Consider the following 20,000-nt stretch of genomic DNA (forward strand, 5'->3'; position numbering starts at 1 on the left):
CTGAAGAAAGAGGGGGAGGAGAAGGAGGAGAGGAGCAGAGAAAGAATGGGGAGGAAGCACATGGGGAGGAGGGAGGCCAAGAGTGTGTGTGTGTGTGTGTGTGTGTGTGTGTGTGTGTGTGTGTGTGTGTGTGTGTCGTCTGTGTGGTGTCTCTGAAACCACAGCCTCTCCATTCTAACCACTGGGGTCAAGTGCAGGTCACACAGGATACGTGTGCGTTTGTGTGCGTGCGTGTGTGTTTGCGTGTGTGTTTGCGTGCGCTGGTGTGTACTGTCTCAAGGTGCTGGCCATGTTGAGGAGAGACAGAACAACAAGAAAACAAGCTGGGAGGACCAGGATGTTGACAGGCTGGTCAGAGGTGGGAGGAGCTAGATCCAGGATGTTGACAGGCTGGTCAGAGGTGGGAGGAGCTAGATCCAGGACGTTGACAGGCTGGTCATAGGTGGGATGAGCTAGATCCAGGACGTTGACAGGCTGGTCAGAGGTGGGAGGAGCTAGATCCAGGACGTTGACAGGCTGGTCAGAGGTGGGAGGAGCTAGATCCAGGACGTTGACAGGCTGGTCAGAGGTGGGAGGAGCTAGATCCAGGATGTTGACAGGCAGGTCAGAGGTGGGAGGAGCTAGATCCAGGACGTTGACAGGCTGGTCAGAGGTGGGAGGAGCTAGATCCAGGACGTTGACAGGCTGGTCAGAGGTGGGAGGAGCTAGATCCAGGACGTTGACAGGCTGGTCAGAGGTGGGAGGAGCTAGATCCAGGACGTTGACAGGCTGGTCAGAGGTGGGAGGAGCTAGATCCAGGATGTTGACAGGCTGGTCAGAGGTGGGAGGAGCTAGATCCAGGACGTTGACAGGCTGGTCAGAGGTGGGAGGAGCTAGATCCAGGATGTTGACAGGCTGGTCAGAGATACCTCATTATTAGGAGGTTTGCGGCTCTGCACCACACACATCTGGGACTGATACATACATGTCAGAGAGGGAGGCGGACTGATTTCTGATGTTGTAGATTGTGTGTGTGTGTGTGTGTGTGCACGGGCGTGTGTCTAGCGAGTGTGTGTGTGTGTGCGTGTGTGTCTAGCGAGGCCATGCATTGGTTCCACAGAGGGAATAGTCGCCACTGCTCTGCTGAACACTATACAGCCAGCCAGACCACAGACTCTGGTGCCCAAAATAAAGCAGAAACACACACACACACACACACACACACACACACACTGAATTAAGTAAATAAATAAATAAATAAACAAACAAATAAATCAAATCTGGAATTGGTGGAGGAGAATATGAGGATATCTACACCTGAGACACATGAAGCGAAGTAGAGGCCCTCAGTTCATACAGACCAGAGAGAGACCAGAGAGAGACCAGAGACTACAATGATGGATGGACAGAACAGAGAGAGACCAAAGAACAGATAGAGATAGAGAGAGAGACCAAAGAACAGATAGAGAGAGAGAGAGAGACCAAAGAACAGATAGAGAGAGAGAGAGAGACCAAAGAACAGATAGAGAGAGAGAGAGAGAGACCAAAGAACAGATAGAGAGATAGAGAGAGACCAAAGAACAGATAGAGAGATAGAGACCAAAGAACAGATAGAGAGATAGAGAGAGACCAAAGAACAGATAGAGAGATAGAGAGAGACCAAAGAACAGATAGAGAGATAGAGAGAGAGAGACCAAAGAACAGATAGAGAGATAGAGAGAGAGACCAAAGAACAGATAGAGAGATAGAGAGAGAGACCAAAGAACAGATAGAGAGAGAGAGAGAGAGACCAAAGAACAGGTAGAGAGACAGAGAGAGCACAGACCAGGGGATGAGATTAGCTAGGTGTGTGTGTCTTCCTGTCTGTCTGTTTGTGCACATCTGTCTGTGTGTGTCTTTCTTTCTGTATGTCTGTCTGTCTGTGTACAGTACATCTGTGTGTGTGTGTTTGTGTGTGTGTGTGTGTGTGTGTCTGTGTGTGTGTGTGCGTGTGTGTGAGAGAGTGGTAATAGGACAAATCAGGGCCAAATAGAGCAGGTCTCTCTCTGAGAGCTGAGCTCTCTCTCTCTCTGTCACTGTCTCTCTCTCTCACACACACACACACACACACACACACACACACACACACACACACACACACACACACACACACACACACACACTGCGAGCGGGACTCCTACAGAAGCCACAAGCGCTGTCCAAACCCACCAACCGCCCGTATGACCAAACCACCATCAATTACCAACCAATCAAAACAGTATTGGCTCCTAAAGAAAGACGTGGCCCATTATTTAAATGAATGTTCAGACGTTCTGTGTTGCATTCCAACAGAGAACCAAAATAGATGAGGCAGTGGGTTCTAAGCTCTAGTTGAAGGACTGGTTTCCAGAGCGCCTTCCTACATTTCTGAATGGAAAAACATACTGTACTGTCCGAAAACATGGACACTAAAGACAGCATGATCCCTCTCTCTCTCTCTCTCTCTCATGCACGCACACACACACACACACACACACAGACACACACACACAAACAAACACTTAAATCAAATACATACACACTTGTACGGGCGTGCTCGCACACACACACATACTGTACACACACATGCACGCACTATACAGACCGACACACGCACACACACACACACACACACACACACACACACACATACACGCACACACACACCCACACACACACACAGACAATCCTCTTAGGAGTAATCGCCTCCCTCAGGGTTTAGCTTGTCGGATGTTCACACAGGGTCTCAGTCTTGCTGACTGGAGCACAGGGATGGGCCATGGATGCGTAGAAAAGCCTGAACATATGTCTCGGCCCAGTGTGTGTGTGTGTGTGTGTGTTTGGGGGGGGGGCTTTGAAAACAGTCCAGGAAATTTCACTCTATGCAGCCAACAACTACTTTTTTTTTTTTAGAGCACCATAGAAAGTCTGGTTCCTGATTGGCTCCTCTCATGAATCATGTTCTTTTCACCTAAAGTGATGTCTGATCTTTCATAACAGGATTGGTGACGGCAAGCTGTCTAATAGCAATCCCTTCAGACAACCCTAACCTACCCCTTAAGACATAGCTCTGGACTTCTAATCTGTCATACCACTTTAGTTTTAGAACAAGTAGACACATCAGACTGTTCAAAAATGCCCATTTAAAGAAAAAAAAGCGTAACCAAAGTTATGAGTTAGATGAATGAGTTATGAGTTAGATGAATGAGTTATGAGTTAGATGAATGAGTTATGATTTAGATGAACTAGCTATGAGTTAGATGAATGAGTTATGAGTTAGATGAATGAGTTATGAGTTAGATGAATGAGCTATGAGTTAGATGAATGAGTTATGAGTTAGATGAATGAGCTATGAGTTAGATGAATGAGTGATGAGTTAGATGAATGAGTTATGAGTTAGATGAATGAGTTATGAGTTAGATGAATGAGCTATGAGTTAGATGAATGAGTTATGAGTTAGATGAATGAGCTATGAGTTAGATGAATGAGTGATGAGTTAGATGAATGAGTTATGAGTTAGATGAATGAGTTATGAGTTAGATGAATGAGCTATGAGTTAGATGACTGAGTTATGAGTTAGATGGATGTGTTTGTAGTTTGATGAATGAGTTGAGTTAAATGAATGAGTTATGAGTTATGTAGATGAATGAGTTATGAGTTTGATGAATGAGTTATGAGTTAGATTAATGAGTTATGAGTTAGATTAATGAGTAATGAGTTAGATGAATGAGTTAGGAGTTAGATGAATGAGTTAGGAGTTAAATTAACGAGTTAGGAGCTAGATGAATGAGTTAGGAGTTAGATAAATTAGTTAGAAGTTAGATGAATGAGTAAGGAGCTGGATTAATGAGTTATGAGTTAGATCAATGATTTATGGGTTAAATGAATGAGTTACATGGATGAGTTAGATGAATGAGTTACAGTAGGAGTTAAATAAATGTGCTATGGGTTAGATGATTGTGTTATGGGTTAGATGATTGTGTTATGGGTTAGATGATTGTGTTATGGGTTAGATGAATGAGTTATGGGTTAGATGATTGTGTTATGGGTTAGATGAATGAGTTCGATGAGTTAGATGAGTGAGCTACAGAAGATTAATTAGTTAGGAGTTACATAAATGAGTCATGAGTTAGATGATTGAGTTATGGGTTAGATGAATGAGTTAGATGAATGAGTTAGTAGTTAGATAAATGTGTTAGGAGTTAGATGAAAGAGTTAGGAGTTTGATGAATGTTAGGAGTTAGATGAAAGAGTTAATAGTTAGATAAATGTGTTAGGAGTTAGATGAAAGAGTTAGGAGTTTGATGAATGTTAGGAGTTAGATGAAAGAGTGAAAGAGTTAGGAGTTTGATGAATGTTAGGAGTTAGATGAAAGAGTTAGGAGTTTGATGAATGTTAGTAGTTAGATGAAAGAGTTAGGAGTTTGATGAATGTTAGGAGGTAGATGAATGAGTTAGGAGTTTGATGAAGGTTAGGAGTTAGATGAATGAGTTAGGGTTGAGATGAATGAGTTAGGGGTGAGATGAATATTAGGAGTTAGATGAAAGAGTTAGGAGTTTGATGAATGTTAGGAGTTAGATGAAAGAGTTAGGGGTGAGATGAATGTTAGGAGTTAGATGAATGAGTTAGGGGTGAGATGAATGTTAGGAGTTAGATGAATGAGTTAAGGGTGAGATGAATGAGTTAGGGGTGAGATGAATGAGTTAGGAGTTAGATGAATGAGTTAGGGGTGAGATGAATGAGTTAGGAGTTAGATGAATGAGTTAGGGGTGAGATGAATGAATAGATACTGCTGATAGGATTCCACCCACCGTTCTCTGGCTGGTCCTTAATGTCCGAGTCGCTGGCCTGGTTCGGACTGTCAGACTGACCAGATTCTACACAGCCAGAGAAAAGAAGGTTTTAGTGTCTGGGAGACACCGCATTCATTCTAACAACAACTTCAGTCCACCCTTTACACAAACAACAACACAGCATGTTTACATGTTTACAGCAGACCAAACACTTGGATGGGGTTGCTCGCTTGCTCGAAATAATCGGATTCAAAACAGTGTATGGAAAGACAGGCTGTGTCTCTATAAAGACACACTGATCACATTTGGTTTCGTTTTATATCAATGCGTGTGTGTCTGTGTGTAGGCATGCTGACACCCACCTAACCCTGCTGTAGAACTATGCTGAGTGTGTGTGTGTGTGTGTGTGTGTGTGTGTGTGTGTGTGTGTCTCAAGGGCCTGGATCGATGCAGGTGTCTCTCCGCCACCTCCCCCTCTCTGGTAGCGAGCAGCCTGGGCAGCAGCGACCCTGCAGACCGGCTGACGGACACGCTGGCAGGACACTGCAGCAGCCAGACAGACAGACAGACAGGCAGGCCGCGGGGCTAAAGCCACTGACTAGTCTGGCTGGGGGGTCGATGGCCTCCGCCTCCGCCTGCTGCCTGGGACTGGCTTAGCGGGGAGAGGGGCTGCGTCAGCTGCTTGTGCGGCGGTGACAGCGCCGTCAGAGCCAGAGGCACAGACCTGGCCGTGACTCTGCTCTCTCCCTGCTTTTCCCAAGGTTCGTTTGTGATCAGTAAAACTGGCGTTGAGTTTTAGTACGTGATTGATAACGGCAGACGACGCAAAGGGAGCACCTGAGAGAGTGGCTCACACAAGCACACGCACACGCTTATGAAGATCAATCAGGTCAGAGAATGCTTTTATTAAAGAAGTGAGAATTAAAACAAAAAACTTACAAAAAAAAAAACTGCACTGCATCCCTCATAAAAGGGAAGATATACATTAAAGGGGCGTATTTTTGTCCTGTGAAAGTCTTTGAACAGCGTCATTAGTGCTGACAGTCACGGCGAGAGGAGTGGTGTTTAAAACGCCGTCCGGCTGGGAGGACAACGCCAAAGGAGTTGGACTCCTGTTTCTCCCCCGTCCCTTTTAATGGTTTTTACTGAGGAACCCAGCGTTGGGATGATTTAGCTGGCATCGCTGAGTATCGATCCAAAGGCTGCGGATAAAATTGTTGGGAGTGGGAGAAATATTACCCATCTCCCCCTGCAGGAGTGGGGGTGGAGGGGGGGGGAGCGATGACTCAGGGAGGCCAGCGATTGGCTGTCAGGAGACAGGCCACGGCACTCCTTGGTGAGCGTCTGATTCATGCTGGGAACCAAAATAGACCGCGGGAGCAGGTTTCGGGAGACCTGGCCAAACCCAAACACAGCGGCAGACAGTTTTGCTTTTTTTCCCTCCTCCAGAACACTGTCTCGTCCTCTCTGGGCTCGTCCTCAGCGTGTCTCTCGTCTCTGGGCTCCTCCTCAGCGTGTCTCTCGTCTCTGGGCTCGTCCTCAGCGTGTCTCTCGTCTCTGGGCTCCTCCTCAGCGTGTCTCTCGTCTCTGGGCTCCTCCTCAGCGCGTCTCTCGTCTCTGGGCTCCTCCTCCAGCGTGTCTCTCGTCTCTGGGCTCCTCTTTAGCGTGTCTCTCGTCTCTGGGCTCCTCCTCCAGCGTGTCTCTCGTCTCTGGGCTCCTCCTCAGCGCGTCTCTCGTCTCTGGGCTCCTCCTCCAGCGTGTCTCTCGTCTCTGGGCTCCTCCTCAGCGCGTGGGCTCTGGCTGACGTGGTTGCCGGAGGAGGGAGGAGGCGCGCCGCTTTCACACCAAATGTTTATCTCTAAAACAAACGCACCCGCTACCAGACCCGCCGATTGGCCACTTTTTATCAGCCAGACAAAGTGGTGCGGTTCGTTGCTGGACGCTCACCAATCACACGAGCCGCCGCCCCGTCGGAAAAAAACTCAAAAATGTTCTGAACGTACGTGACTGGAAACGCAAGTGAAGAACCCAACGGAAATAGGTGGTAAAAAGTAGACAGAGACAGAAAACGCTTCGGCATTGGTTGAAACCTCTCCGCCCACCTGCCAGAGAAGTTTGTCTGCCCCCCCCCCCCCCCCCCCCACCCCTCCCCAGACAAAGTAAACAGTTTTGGAGGACTTGTTGTCATTCTGCTCAGCGTTTGCAGTCTGCATCAACAGCTTAAAACAAAGGCAATCTGGAGGCCGGGAGAACAAAAACATCCCCCCAGCAACCGAACACAGCCGGGCTGAGAGGGGGGTTCGACAGGGGCACGGGGGCAAGGGGGACTGGGTGCTGGGTGTGTGTGGGGGGGCACTTTCACACACTGCCCCCCCCCCCACCCGCACTCCCCGGCCCCCTCCCATCCCGGTGCTCTCAGACGCCCCCCTCGCTAATTAAATATGCAAATGAGGTGTGAGAGCCAGACTCTGTGTGTCACATCTGCATTTACCCCCTGGTGAGGGGTCCTCGGAGGGGAGAGGAGGGTGAAAACCTGCTCGAGGGGGAAAAAAAGATGAAAAAACAAAGAAACCTACACGGCAACAAAAACGAGTCTAAACAACAAACAACCACGGACCGCGTGCAAAACAAGCCCATTCAGACGTTCTTAAACTCTATACAAGTCTCTAACACCCCCCCATTCTCCCAGGCTGGGGAGGGCTGAGGGGTCTGAGTCCGGTCTGGGGACGGGGCCCCCCCATCGCTCACCACCCCAGCCCCCCGCTGCGCCGGGGAACCAGGGGACCAAGGGATCAGGGAACCAGGGGACCAGGGAAACAAGGGATCAGAGAACCAGGGGACCAGGGAAACAAGGGATCAGAGAACCAGGGGACCAGGGAAACAAGGGATCAGAGAACCAGGGGATCAGGGGAACAAGGGATCGGAGAACCAGGGGACCAGGGAAACAAGGGATCAGGGAACCAGGGGACCAAGGGATCAGAGAACCAGGAGATCAGAGAACCAGGGGATCAGGGAACCAGGGGATCAGGGAACCAAGGGATCAGAGAACCAGGGGACCAAGGAACCAGGGGATCAGGGAACCAGGGGATCAGGGAACCAGGGGACCAAGGAACCAGGGGACCAAGGAACCAGGGGATCAGGGAACCAGGGGACCAAGGAACCAGGGGGTCAGGGAACCAGGGGACCAGGGAACCAAGGAACCAGGGGACCAAGGAACCAGGGGATCAGGGAACCAGGGGACCAGGGAACCAGGGGGTTAGGGAACCAGGCACAGAGGCGGACTGAAGGGAAACAAAGTGGAGAGAGAGAAGAAGAGAGACGTGGCCGCAGGACGAGGGGAAGATCAACGGCGGAGGACGAGTTAAGCCATCCGTTCTCGTTAATGTTCTGAATATGCGGCCATATTTATAGACCCTCGTTTGAAGAATTAATAGATGACAGAATTAGTGTCACTGACTCCGTAGACGCTGGCCAATAACTTAATATGACTAATTAACGCTGAAAAGCCCCCAACTCTGATTGAACTCCAGCAGTGGACGGCTGCCGAGGAGGAGGCGGACGTGAGCGCCGCCTCGCTGGAACAGCAGCAGCGCCGACCACAACGCCGCTAAATGTTTACGAGGAGGCCATCTTTTTAACGGGAGAGGGAACGAGAGCCCAGTAAAGGCCAGCGGGGCGGAGACGGGAGACGCAGACCAGGACGAGATGAGGAGCACCGGGAATCTGTGGCCGGAGACGTCTGGTTGCCTGTTAAATCGGACGCGGGTTGATTTGCCTAATTAGATTGTTAGGCAGGCTTCCGAGAGGAGGCGGCGTCTCTCTCTCTCCATCTCTTGTTCTCTTTCTCTCTCTCTCTCTCTCTCTCTCTCTCTGAGGCCTAACTGTACCGACCGCCCCTCTTTCCATGTCTCTCTCTGATTCCGTCTCTCCAACCCTGAACTTTCATCTCTATCTCTTGTTCTATCTTGCTACAAACTCTTTTTTTCTCAGGTCCCTTTATTTCTCAAACTTGGTCTGAGCTCTGACTCCACACACACACACACACACACACACACACACACACACACACACACACACACACACACACAGTCGCACGGGCCTGCTTCATTATGCATGCGTGGAACCATCTGTACGTCTCCCAGGTCTGCGTGCTCTCTCCTCCTCCTCTCCTCTCCTCTCTCCTCCCCTCCCCTCCTCCTCCTCTAGTCTCCTCTCTCCTCCCCTCTCCTCCTCCTCCTCTCCTCTCTCTTCCTCTCCTCTCCTTCGTGGCATTTCCCACCAAGTGCAGCGCTGTAATCCAATTGTGTGTTAAACCCTGGCTTTCAAAAGGCCCTTTTACACACTAGGGCTCAGCAACACGCAGGCCAATAAGAGGAGGCAGAAACTTAATTTAGAAATACAAACGGGCCCATTCTGGAGTGTCAATGGGAAGGTGAAGCCAGGGGGATTGTCTTATTGTTTTCACAAGTATCGTCACCCAAGCTTCTCCCTGCCCCAACCCCCCGCGCCACGCCCCCGCGCCACGCCCCCACCCCCCCAACACCCTCCCTCCTCGCACTCTTTATCAAAAGATTGACGGATTTGCAAAACCTCCAGATTTAATTTGGCATTCCTGTGTCCCACCCGGCTCCCTCCACAGACATGCACACACACAAACACACACACGAACACAGACACGCACAAATACACACACACGCTCACACCATGACCTCCTCTCCTGAACCCAACACTACATCCCTGACACCAGGACACCTGGACACTAGGACACCAGGACACCTGGACACCAGGACACCTGGACACCTGGACACTAGGACACCAGGACACCTGGACACCAGGACACCAGGACACCTGGACACCAGGACACCTGGACACTAGGACACCAGGACACCTGGACACATGGACACCAGGACACCTGGACACTAGGACACCTGGACACCTGGACACCAGGACACCAGGACACTAGGACACCAGGACACCTGGACACCAGGACACTAGGACACTAGGACACCAGGACACTAGGACACCAGGACACCAGGACACCAGGACACCTGGACACCAGGACACCTGGACAACAGGACACCCCGACACCAGGACACCAGGACACCTGGACACCAGGACACTAGGACACCAGGACACATGGACACCAGGACACCAGGACACCAGGACACCTGGACACCAGGACACCTGGACACCTGGACACCAGGACACCAGGACACCAGGACACCAGGAGACCAGGACACCTGGACACTAGGACACTAGGACACCGGGACACCAGGACACCAGGACACCGGGACACCAGGACACCAGGACACCTGGACACTAGGACACCAGGACACCTGGACACTAGGACACCTGGACACCAGGACACCAGGACACCTGGACACCAGGACACCTGGACACCAGGACACCAGGACACCGGGACACCTGGACACCTGGACACTAGGACACCAGGACACCTGGACACTAGGACACCTGGACACCTGGACACCAGGACACCAGGACACCAGGACTATCAGGACACCAGGACACCAGGACACCTGGACACCTGGACACCTGGACACTAGGACACCAGGAAACCTGGACACCAGGACACCAGGACACCAGGACACCTGGACACCAGGACACCAGGACACCTGGACACCAGGACACCTGGACTGTCAGGAAAACCAGGACACCAGGACAGCAGGACACCTGGACACCAGGACACCAGGACACCTGGACACCAGGACACCAGGACACCAGGACACTAGGACACCAGGAAACCTGGACACCAGGACACCTGGACTGTCAGGAAAACCAGGACACCAGGACAGCAGGACACCTGGACACCGGGACTGTCAGGAAAACCAGGACAGGATGATAAGACATGAAGAGAGGAGGATCGGAGGAGACCAGCTGAGGAGCGAGTTGAGCCACAGGAAGTGAAATGTACCCTGCAGGTACTCTACTGGAGTAAATGGTCGTATATTTTACAGAGGTTGTTTCAGTGCACTGTCATATAGAATATTACAATCTTCATTCCCCAACAAGCGTGCGTACACACACGCGCGTGCGCACACACACACACACACACACACACACACACACACACACACACACACACACACTCACACACACACAGTCAGTCAGGTTTGTTATTTCTTGGCTGTGTCTACTGTTTAGCCAACCTTGACCCTCCATCTCTGCTCCCTACGTCAGCCCATAGCTGTTTACATTGAGACCCTTCTGCTTCCCATCCACTGTACATACTGTGTATTGTTCAATTCACCATCGCGTGTGTATGTGTGCGCGTGCGTGAGAGAGTCATTTATACAAGTGTGTGTGTGTGTGTATGTGTGTGTACGTGTGTGTGAGAGAGAGTCATTTATACAAGTGTGCGTGTGCGCACTGTTTGAAAGTGTATGGGTGTGTAAATACTGTTTAAATGAGCGTGTGTAGGCTACTGTTTAAATGAGTGTTTCTCAGTGTGTGTGTGTGTGTGTGTTCAACAGAGAGGACCAGAGAGTTGCCATCCCGGTGTGTACAGATCTGCTGGGGAGAGAGGACCATCCTGGCGTTTACAGATCTGATCTGTCTAACAGCCGGCTGTGGGCCGAGAGGATTTACACCTCGGAGAAGTGCAGGAGAGGACACCAGGGGCATATAAGGTGCTGCCTTGATTGGCTCTCCCAGTGGACTAAAATGCCAGCCGGCCAATGGGAAAGCTCGGTCTGGATTGCCACCCAATAGAATTCAGTCTGATGACAGCTTCAGGAAATGGAAATGCAGTAATAAAGTTCTCACAGCTGTGCAAGATATTCGTTCTTCCTTATGTTCTATGGCAAGTTCTGTCAACAAGTACTGCACATTTAAATTGATTTTATTGCATACTGTGTATGGCATACTGTACTAATCACTAGGAAACAGCAACTGTATGTTCCAAACCACTGAGAGGAAATAGTGCCTGTGAGTTTCCTTTCCTTCCCACTCTTTCTCGCTCACACACACACACACACACACACGTGCACGCGCACACACACAAACGAACACACACACACAGGCAGGCGGGCGGCGGGGCGGTTGAGGTGCGCGGGAGTGAGATATCATTATCAGCAGGGCTGGATAAGGGAGGCGTGTAATGAGGAGCTGTAAGGCGTGCTGAACTGTACAAGCAGACATGACATTACGCTGCCTCACACGGGGGACGCAGGTAATTGAGTGGTGTGTTACGAGCAGCTCTCCACGTCTGCCCCTCCGGCGCCGCAGCTGGGCCGCCACTGTCCAGGTTACAAGGACCCGCGCGCGCACACACACACACACACGGACGGACGCACGCACACGCGCACACACACGGACACACGCACACACACACACACACACACACGGACACACGCACACACACTCACAAATGCATTGCTTCTAATGCATATCTCTCACACACACTCCCATTGGGGCTGGGTATTGGCAAGGACCTCACGATACGTGGGTCACTGTGACACAATGCGATAGGATGCATGTTGCAATGCATTTGTGATACTCTACATAATTTATTGAACATTTTAAAATACATCTGAAAATACAACTCCATCCCCCGCGCCCTGGAGGTGATCCTGAGGGCGGAGGGAATTTAAGAACATTTTAAATGACCGTTTAAAACATGGATAATATATCAAAGATTGAATTTGATCCTTTATATATACAGGCAGGGCTGAAAATTAACACCTGCCACCGGCCAAATGCAGGTCAAATTTCCACTTGGCGACTAGATTTCGGAAGGCTATCTGAAAAAAATATATACTTGGCCGGTAGATTTTTTCATCTACAGTCCCCTTGGCAGGTGACTCACCGTGAGCCAAAAAGTTAATTTTCACCCCTGAATACAGGTATCCATCTATATCTAGTCCCTGTCTTGTTCTGAATATTTTCCTAAAAATAAAAAAACTACCTAAAAAAAAACTACCCAAAAACTCTCTCTCTATATATATATATATATATAAAATATATAGTATATTATTTTATATATAATGTATTGATATGAGGGACTGGAAAATTGATACAGTATTGTGTACTCAAGGGTATCGATTTTTTTGCAGAGCCCTAACTCTCATATGAATGCATTCACACAAGATGCTTCCTTTTTATGTGTTAACTCATTTAATGCACAATGATGCCAGTGTGTGAAGTCCCTTAGTTGTGTAAAGTCTACTGGGTGTGTAAAGTGCGTTCAGTGTGTAAATTGCGTGAGGTGAAAAGTGTGTTAGTGGGGTAGGGTTCATGAACCACAGGTTCCTGGGAAACTAGACAGGAGCATCAGCCAGAGTGGTTCACCTGAAGCCCCGTCTCCACCACTCGCTGGTCTGATCCCTGCTGCCTCAGCCCAGGCTCACAGGCCTACCGGGGCCTGAGCACAACAAAGAGGGAGGGAGGGAGGGAGGGAGGGAGGGAGGGAGGGAGGAGGGAGGGAGGGAGGGAGAGGAGGAGGGAGGGAGGGAGAGGAGGAGTGAGGGAGAGAGGGGGAGGAGGAGCGAGGGAGGGCTGGAGACCTCTCGCTGCTCCAGAGGAAATCTGTGGGAAAAGTCAAACTTTGGCCCCGTAGGCAGGGTTACAAACACCCGTCACCCCTCACTCTCTCCCTCCATCCCTCCCTCCCTCCCTCTCTCCATCACTCTGTGTCTCCTGCCCTCGTTACTGCGCTGCTCTCCCTGCTCCAGAGTGTCAGACTCTCCTGATATGAACCGTTGTTTCTAGGAAGAGGAGGGGGTTGGGAAGAGAGAACGGCCAGAGGAGAGGAGAGGCCAGTACTTGGCCTTTTCCCAGCGAGGCAAAAAAAAAGAAAGATAGAGAGAGAGAGAGAGAGAGAGAGAGAGAGAGAGAGAGGGAGAGAGAGAGAGGGAGAGAGAAACCGCGGCCCTATCCCAGCATTCCCTTGGGGTATGGTGAAACATGCTACAGCCCTGGGGCTGCTTTCAATTTACTCTCTCTAACGCCTCCCTCTTTCTCTCCCTCTCTCTAACGCCTCCCTCTTTCTCTCTCTCTCCAACGCCTCCCTCTCCCTCTCTCTCTAAATAGCTGGGCTGTGAGAGAGTAGTGGAAGCTGTCACAGATCTAATGTGTGCTATGACCTCCAGTGACTCTGATTGGGAGAAATGGAGAGACAGCAGGAGGGTCAAGCACGCATGTGAACCCAGTGTGTGTGTGTGTGTGTGTGTGTGTGTGTGTGTGTGTGTGTGTGTGTGTGTGCGTACAGTATGTGTTCCCCATTTGTGGACACGAGTCTGTTTGTGAAACAGGATCTGGCGTGTAGCGACTCCTACATTTGACTTATGTTTTATATTACCGAGGGAGATTGCAATCTAGCAAACAAAGCACACTTAAAAGGACCAAGAGAGAAAACCCTTTGAATAACAAGTAAGTTATGTTAAATCACGACAACCCCCCTCACGGTCAAGTGACAGCGATGGTAAAAGCACAGCGTTCTCAGCTGCACACGCCCTGCCTCTGTGAGCACTCCACACACGCCCTCATCATGGGTACGACAGGTGGAAATCCTCCATCCACGTGTTAAAAAACACCACCATCGCTTTCCAGAATGTTCCCAACACACACGAGAGCTAGCGAGACAAAGAACCCAGGGTGGATCAGCTGGGCTGCTGGTTCTGAGGGAGGAAACCCTGGTGTATCTACTCCACTGAGAGTTGGTACCAGGGAACAGTGCTGAGCTGGTACCAGGGAACAGTACTGAGCTGGTACCAGGGAACAGTACTGAGCCGGTACCAGGGAACAGTACTGAGCCGGTACCAGGGAACAGTACTGAGCTGATACCAGGGTAGAGTACTGAGCTGGTACCAGGGAACAGTACTGAGCTGGTACCAGGGAACAGTACTGAGCTGGTACCAGGGAACAGTACTGAGCTGGTACCAGGGTAGAGTACTGAGCTGGTACCAGGGAACAGAACTGAGCTGGTACCAGGGAACAGTACTGAGCTGGTACCAGGGAACAGTACTGAGCCGGTACCAGGGAACAGTACTGAGCTGGTACCAGGGTAGAGTACTGAGCTGGTACCAGGGAACAGTACTGAGCTGGTACCAGGGAACAGTACTGAGCCGGTACCAGGGAACAGTACTGAGCTGGTACCAGGGAACAGTACTGAGCTGGTACCAGGGTAGAGTACTGAGCCGGTACCAGGGAACAGTACTGAGCTGGTACCAGGGAACAGTGCTGACTCAGATGAGGTGATGTCAGTTTGATTGTCATTTATCAGGGATCTAATCAGTACTGGGGAGGAATATGGAGGGAGAGAGAGAGAGAGAGAGAGAGAGAGAGAGAGAGTGAGACAGAGAGGGAGTGTGCATGTGTGTGTGTGCATGTGTGTGTGTGTCTCTGTGTGTGTGAGCAGTAATTCACCAGTCTCCCAGAGCTCAGCTGACAGGGCCCAGCTGCAGACACTAGCGGTGTGTGTGTTTGTGTGTCTATGTGCGTGTGTGAATACATGTGTGTGTGTGTGTGTGTGTGTGAATGCCAGACGCAGACACACACCTGTCTTCCTAACTGCCGAGCCCGTAGCCAAGCTAGAGAACCATGTTCCCCGTCCACCAGGCTAGAGAACCATGTTCCCTGTCCACCATTTTACAGCAGACCCAGGACCCAGGCTGACTGACAGGGGCAGGACATGTCGTTCAGCACCACTGAACTGAACTGGAGTTACTCGCTCTCTGATGCTTTCCTCACAGCCCAGGAGCCGGTCGAACAACAGAGCCAGAACAATACAACAATAGAACAATAGATAGATAGAACAACAGGACCATGTTGGAAACAAGTGTTTAAGTATGCTTTTATCATGCTATCCTCTGGGATGTACTGTTTCTTTGTACTTTTACCCAATCAATCAATCAATCAATCAATCAATCAATCAATCAATCAATCAATCAATCAATCAATCAATCAATCAATCAATCAATCAATCAATCAATCAATCAATCAATCAATCAATCAACAGAACGATAGAACGATAGAACGATAGAATGACAGATACTTATGCTTGTGGTCAAGTCAGAGATAGTAATCAGAATCAGTTTTATTGCCAGGTAGGTTTTTACTGTACACATACTAGAAATGTGTTCTGGTCAGTTGGTGCACTGATGGGTAGACAGACAACAGTAGTCAGGGTGCAGGACCAGACAGGACAGTCCAGAGCCAGAAGACAAGGCTTGCTGGTTAATTCCTGGGTACAAGGATGGGATCTGGGTAATAATGATGGCTCCGCATGGTGCCCACCCACCCACCCCTGGCTGACGTTAAACCTACTCTTCTAAGCCTCATGACTTGACACACACAGTAAACAAGGCACTATGGGCCAGATGAGTCAATACATGCAGCTAGTTCAAACAAACGGGGGATCTCAGGGCGTCTGCACCTTCCTCTGGCACGACCTCGCCACACGGCTTCCACCCTGGCCACCGCCGTCACACTGGAGCACTGTGGGAAGGGAAGTGTCGGCTATTCTCTCTCTCCCTCTCTCTCTCTCGCCCTCCCTCTGCTTCCCACTCTGTCTCTTTGTCCCTCCCTCTCCCTATCTCTCTCTCTTTCCCTCCCTCCCTATCTCTCTCTCTCCCTCCCTCTCTCTTTATCCCTCTCTCTCTCCCTCCCTCCCTCTCTCTCTCCCTCCCTCTCTCTCTCCTCCATGGATCACTCCCTCTCTATGTTGTCTCTGAATGAGTGAAAATAGAAAAGTCTCCTTGCTCTTGGCAGCGTGATGCTGGCGTGAATTTAAAAAAAAGGGGGGGTGCTTTTGGCAGCCAACTTTCACTCTCTCTCTCTCCTCCTCTCCCTGGCTCTCTCCGTCTCTCTCTCTCTCTCTCTCTCTCCTCTGGTGTTGGGAGTCCCTGGCTGGGCTGCAGTCTGGAGCAGAGTCTGGGGTGAGAGTGCTGCCAAGGTTGGAGAGCGCTGTGCACCGTCTCCGCTGCCTTGACACAGGCCTCTCTCTCACACACACACACACACACACACACACACACACACACACACACACACACACACACACACACACACACACACACACACACAGCCCCCGACGACACAGGGAAACCCCGTCAGCCTGGATAGGAGTGAGGTGTCCCCCCTCCCTGCACACTGCCAGGACCAGGCCCGTGCCAGACTTACCCACCCAAAACCACCCAGCGCTGCTAGCACACGCACGCACGCACACACACACACACACGCACACACACACACAGGGAGGAAACTGACGTTAGCTACAGGACCATGAATCTAAAGAACACTCCGGGTCACAGGAAGTGTGGGAAAATGTGTTGAGGATATGAAGATATTTTGGGATATGGGATCGTTATGAAATAAGACACTACATGAGATGGACCAGGCCCAGCAGGCTTGGAATATTTTTTATTTTACAGTTAAGTTCAAAGCATATGAATTACTTAACTGTATTATGAAATATGTGTATAGTAAAATAAATATATTCCTTATTGATTTTACAGACACTTTATTTTTTATTTAATGGAATGAGATGATATATGGTTTAATTTAAAAAGGCTTTCAGTCAATATACAGTATGGTGCCATAAATCATTTTCTTCTGCGTTTCTTTAATTTCAAAGAAATCATAAATTAAAATTATTTATATTTCTTCCTCAGAACTCATCAATACACAAATATAACTCTCATGACAGAGGTTATATGAAAATATTGCAACGGGAAGACATGACATAAAGGCACGACAATTTTACTGCACGTATTCAGACGTGTACAAATACAAATGGAATTGAGACGTGCGTAATTTGTATGAACTCAATTGCACAGCTAGTTGAGTGAATAAGTGTCTCAGACTTGAGGGAGCGGCTTGAGGAAAGTGGGCTGGGTGTTGTAGTGCAGGAGTGGGGTCTCTGCTGTGTACCAGACGGCACTAAAGGATCAGGGCTGATGCCAGCCAAGGCTCTGGGTTGGCATTTCAATCCTGGCAGCCCTCGGCACTCCCAGCCAAAGCTGACAGAGCAGAGAGAAGGAGAGATACATGCTTTTGTTTCCAGTCTGAATGATACGGCTGTGTGATCGACATCGGAAATGCTGGTCCAACGCCTCGATAAAAAAAATACAAAAAATAAAAATAAAACGACGACAACGCAAAATCTTGACAAAATAAATGAGTGGCAATAATGTCACTTTTGCACCATTTAGAAAGAATACAAGTTTTAGATTTCTATATTTTCTATCTCCCACCCGTAGCGGCATTGTGAAGGAGCATTTCGGCTGTATGCCTGAGGCTCCACCCCTCCCAACATCCTCCATTTTGTGCACATCAGACAACCTCCATTTTGAGGCATATCATTACACTTATTCCGATACAATACAAACAAAGATTCCGCAAAGCAAAAGCGCTCGCCAAGCCTTTCTACACGGTGTTTCGTCGACCAAGATTTGATATAATCATTCCATTAATTATAAATAAGATCCACAATGAAAGTGAAAAGGATTGGCTTTGAACGAGCATCATCGTTTGCCAAGACGCCATTTTAAAAGCAAGTTGGTCTTTCTCTGTATTCTGTTCTCCATTCTCCTCCTTCCCTCTGTCTTTCTCCCTCTCTCTCAAGCTGATCCTGAACATAGCTGTTAAACCATGCTTCCAGGCACAGCTTTGCTGAGAGAATCACGTTAGCTGCTTCCATTGTTGGAAGACACAGAAGCGCTCGCTGCCAAAGAATTGGCTGCCAAGTTCAACAACATTCACATTTGAAAAAAGAGAGCAAGGGCTACAAAAAAAAAAGAAAAGGCATCAACGCACACTTCGCTTGCATTCAGCACAGGACAGTCTCCAGTGACAGCCATCTACACAGTACATAGTGGCATTAGCGTTAGCGTTTAGCATCGATACCCCCCCTCCCTTTAAACCTAATGTCCTGGCAGCCATCTTAAAAGCCTTGGCAACCATTTTGAACGTGATTTCTGCCTTCTTTGAGCAGTCGCCATTCTCTGTGCCACGTTTCCACAACAAAACATGCAGGAGGAATTACCACCGGTGGTAGTGAATGTGACGCTTTCACAAAAGACTAGAGTATATTCAAAACAATAAAAAATGACAAAAATCATTTTGATCTCCAGCTAAACATTCACAGAATTCTAAAACAAACTTGGCACGATATGGTTAGGCGAGACACGACAAAACAAGACTCCATTCAGCATCCTGGAACCAATACAATCAATTACACCTACAGTAGTCCTGAGCCAATCCATCTGAGTCCCACGAGTATAAGGCCACTTAGCTAAACAGGCTCACCGTAAAGCAACAAATAAATGAACCAAACCTAGGATGTTAATGTGTCTGGTATTCCATGAGACCATCCCTGGTTTCTTTCCAGCCAGAATGCTTGTCAGGGGCTACAAATTAATATTACCCGGTGACAGTCTACAGTGTTTTCTTTACTCCACACTTGATTGAAAGAACCATATTAGGCTAAATGCCTCTATGTCATGTTCTCTTGTTTTTGTTCCCCCTCAAGCCCGTATCGCTCGAATAATTCATGCCGGCAATTATTGAGTGCTGAACCAGTCATATCCCCAGTTCAGCAACATGCTTCTGGAGGAAACAAGCTACCTTCTCAGAGGGCTTCGAGGTGTCATTTGTCTTACTCTGTGTAAAACATAACGCCCGTGTTACTGTTTACACTAACTAGCCAGCTACTGAGCGCAGTCATTTCCAGTGCTAATGAACGTTTTACTGCTTTCCCGACAATCAGCTCAATCACGCGGATGTGTGAGCGATGCCGGGCTGCAGTGAAATTTCAGGTATTTGAGGGAAAAACCTCCTCTTTGTATTCTGTGATTTGAAATTCTGCCAAATAAATAAATATACATAAGATCAGGATTCTCGCCACGTACATCTTGACACAAAACATCTGATGATGAACAATCAACAAGCGTAAAAAATCTGTAAGAGAGTATGCAGTAATCGTGGGAACAAATTACTGTCGGATTAAGAGCAGAACACCCCCCCCCCTCCTCACAAAGCTGCAGGTGTGTGTGTGTGTGTGTACTGTGGGACCACAATGCAGATTCACAAGAGATACCAGATCATCTGGCTGTACAAGCCCCTTCCTCCCTGGATATGTACTGTAGTCTGTGAACGGCCATGGCCACTGCAGCAGCTGTGAGATCAATTAAGGCAAGTCTGATTAACATTATGGAGGAGGTGGGGTGTGGGGGGGAGGTGTAGGGAATAAAG

The 20,000-nt window shown here is 49.1% G+C and overlaps 1 protein-coding gene across 8 annotated transcripts in view; it reads right to left on the minus strand.

Moving 5' to 3' along the window:
- Nucleotides 1-20,000, minus strand: part of nfia (nuclear factor I/A) — a 148,388-nt gene that overhangs the window by 57,176 nt on the left and 71,212 nt on the right. For all 8 annotated transcript variants that reach the window (XM_084435925.1, XM_084435930.1, XM_084435928.1 and 5 more), the window contains exon 3: nt 4,809-4,874. In XM_084435925.1, the coding sequence (XP_084292051.1) occupies nt 4,809-4,874 (66 nt within the window). The remainder of the gene's footprint in view (nt 1-4,808; nt 4,875-20,000) is intronic.

The sequence above is a fragment of the Borostomias antarcticus genome, assembly GCF_949987555.1.
Source record: "Borostomias antarcticus genome assembly, chromosome: 3".
Lineage (NCBI taxonomy): Eukaryota > Metazoa > Chordata > Actinopteri > Stomiiformes > Stomiidae > Borostomias > Borostomias antarcticus.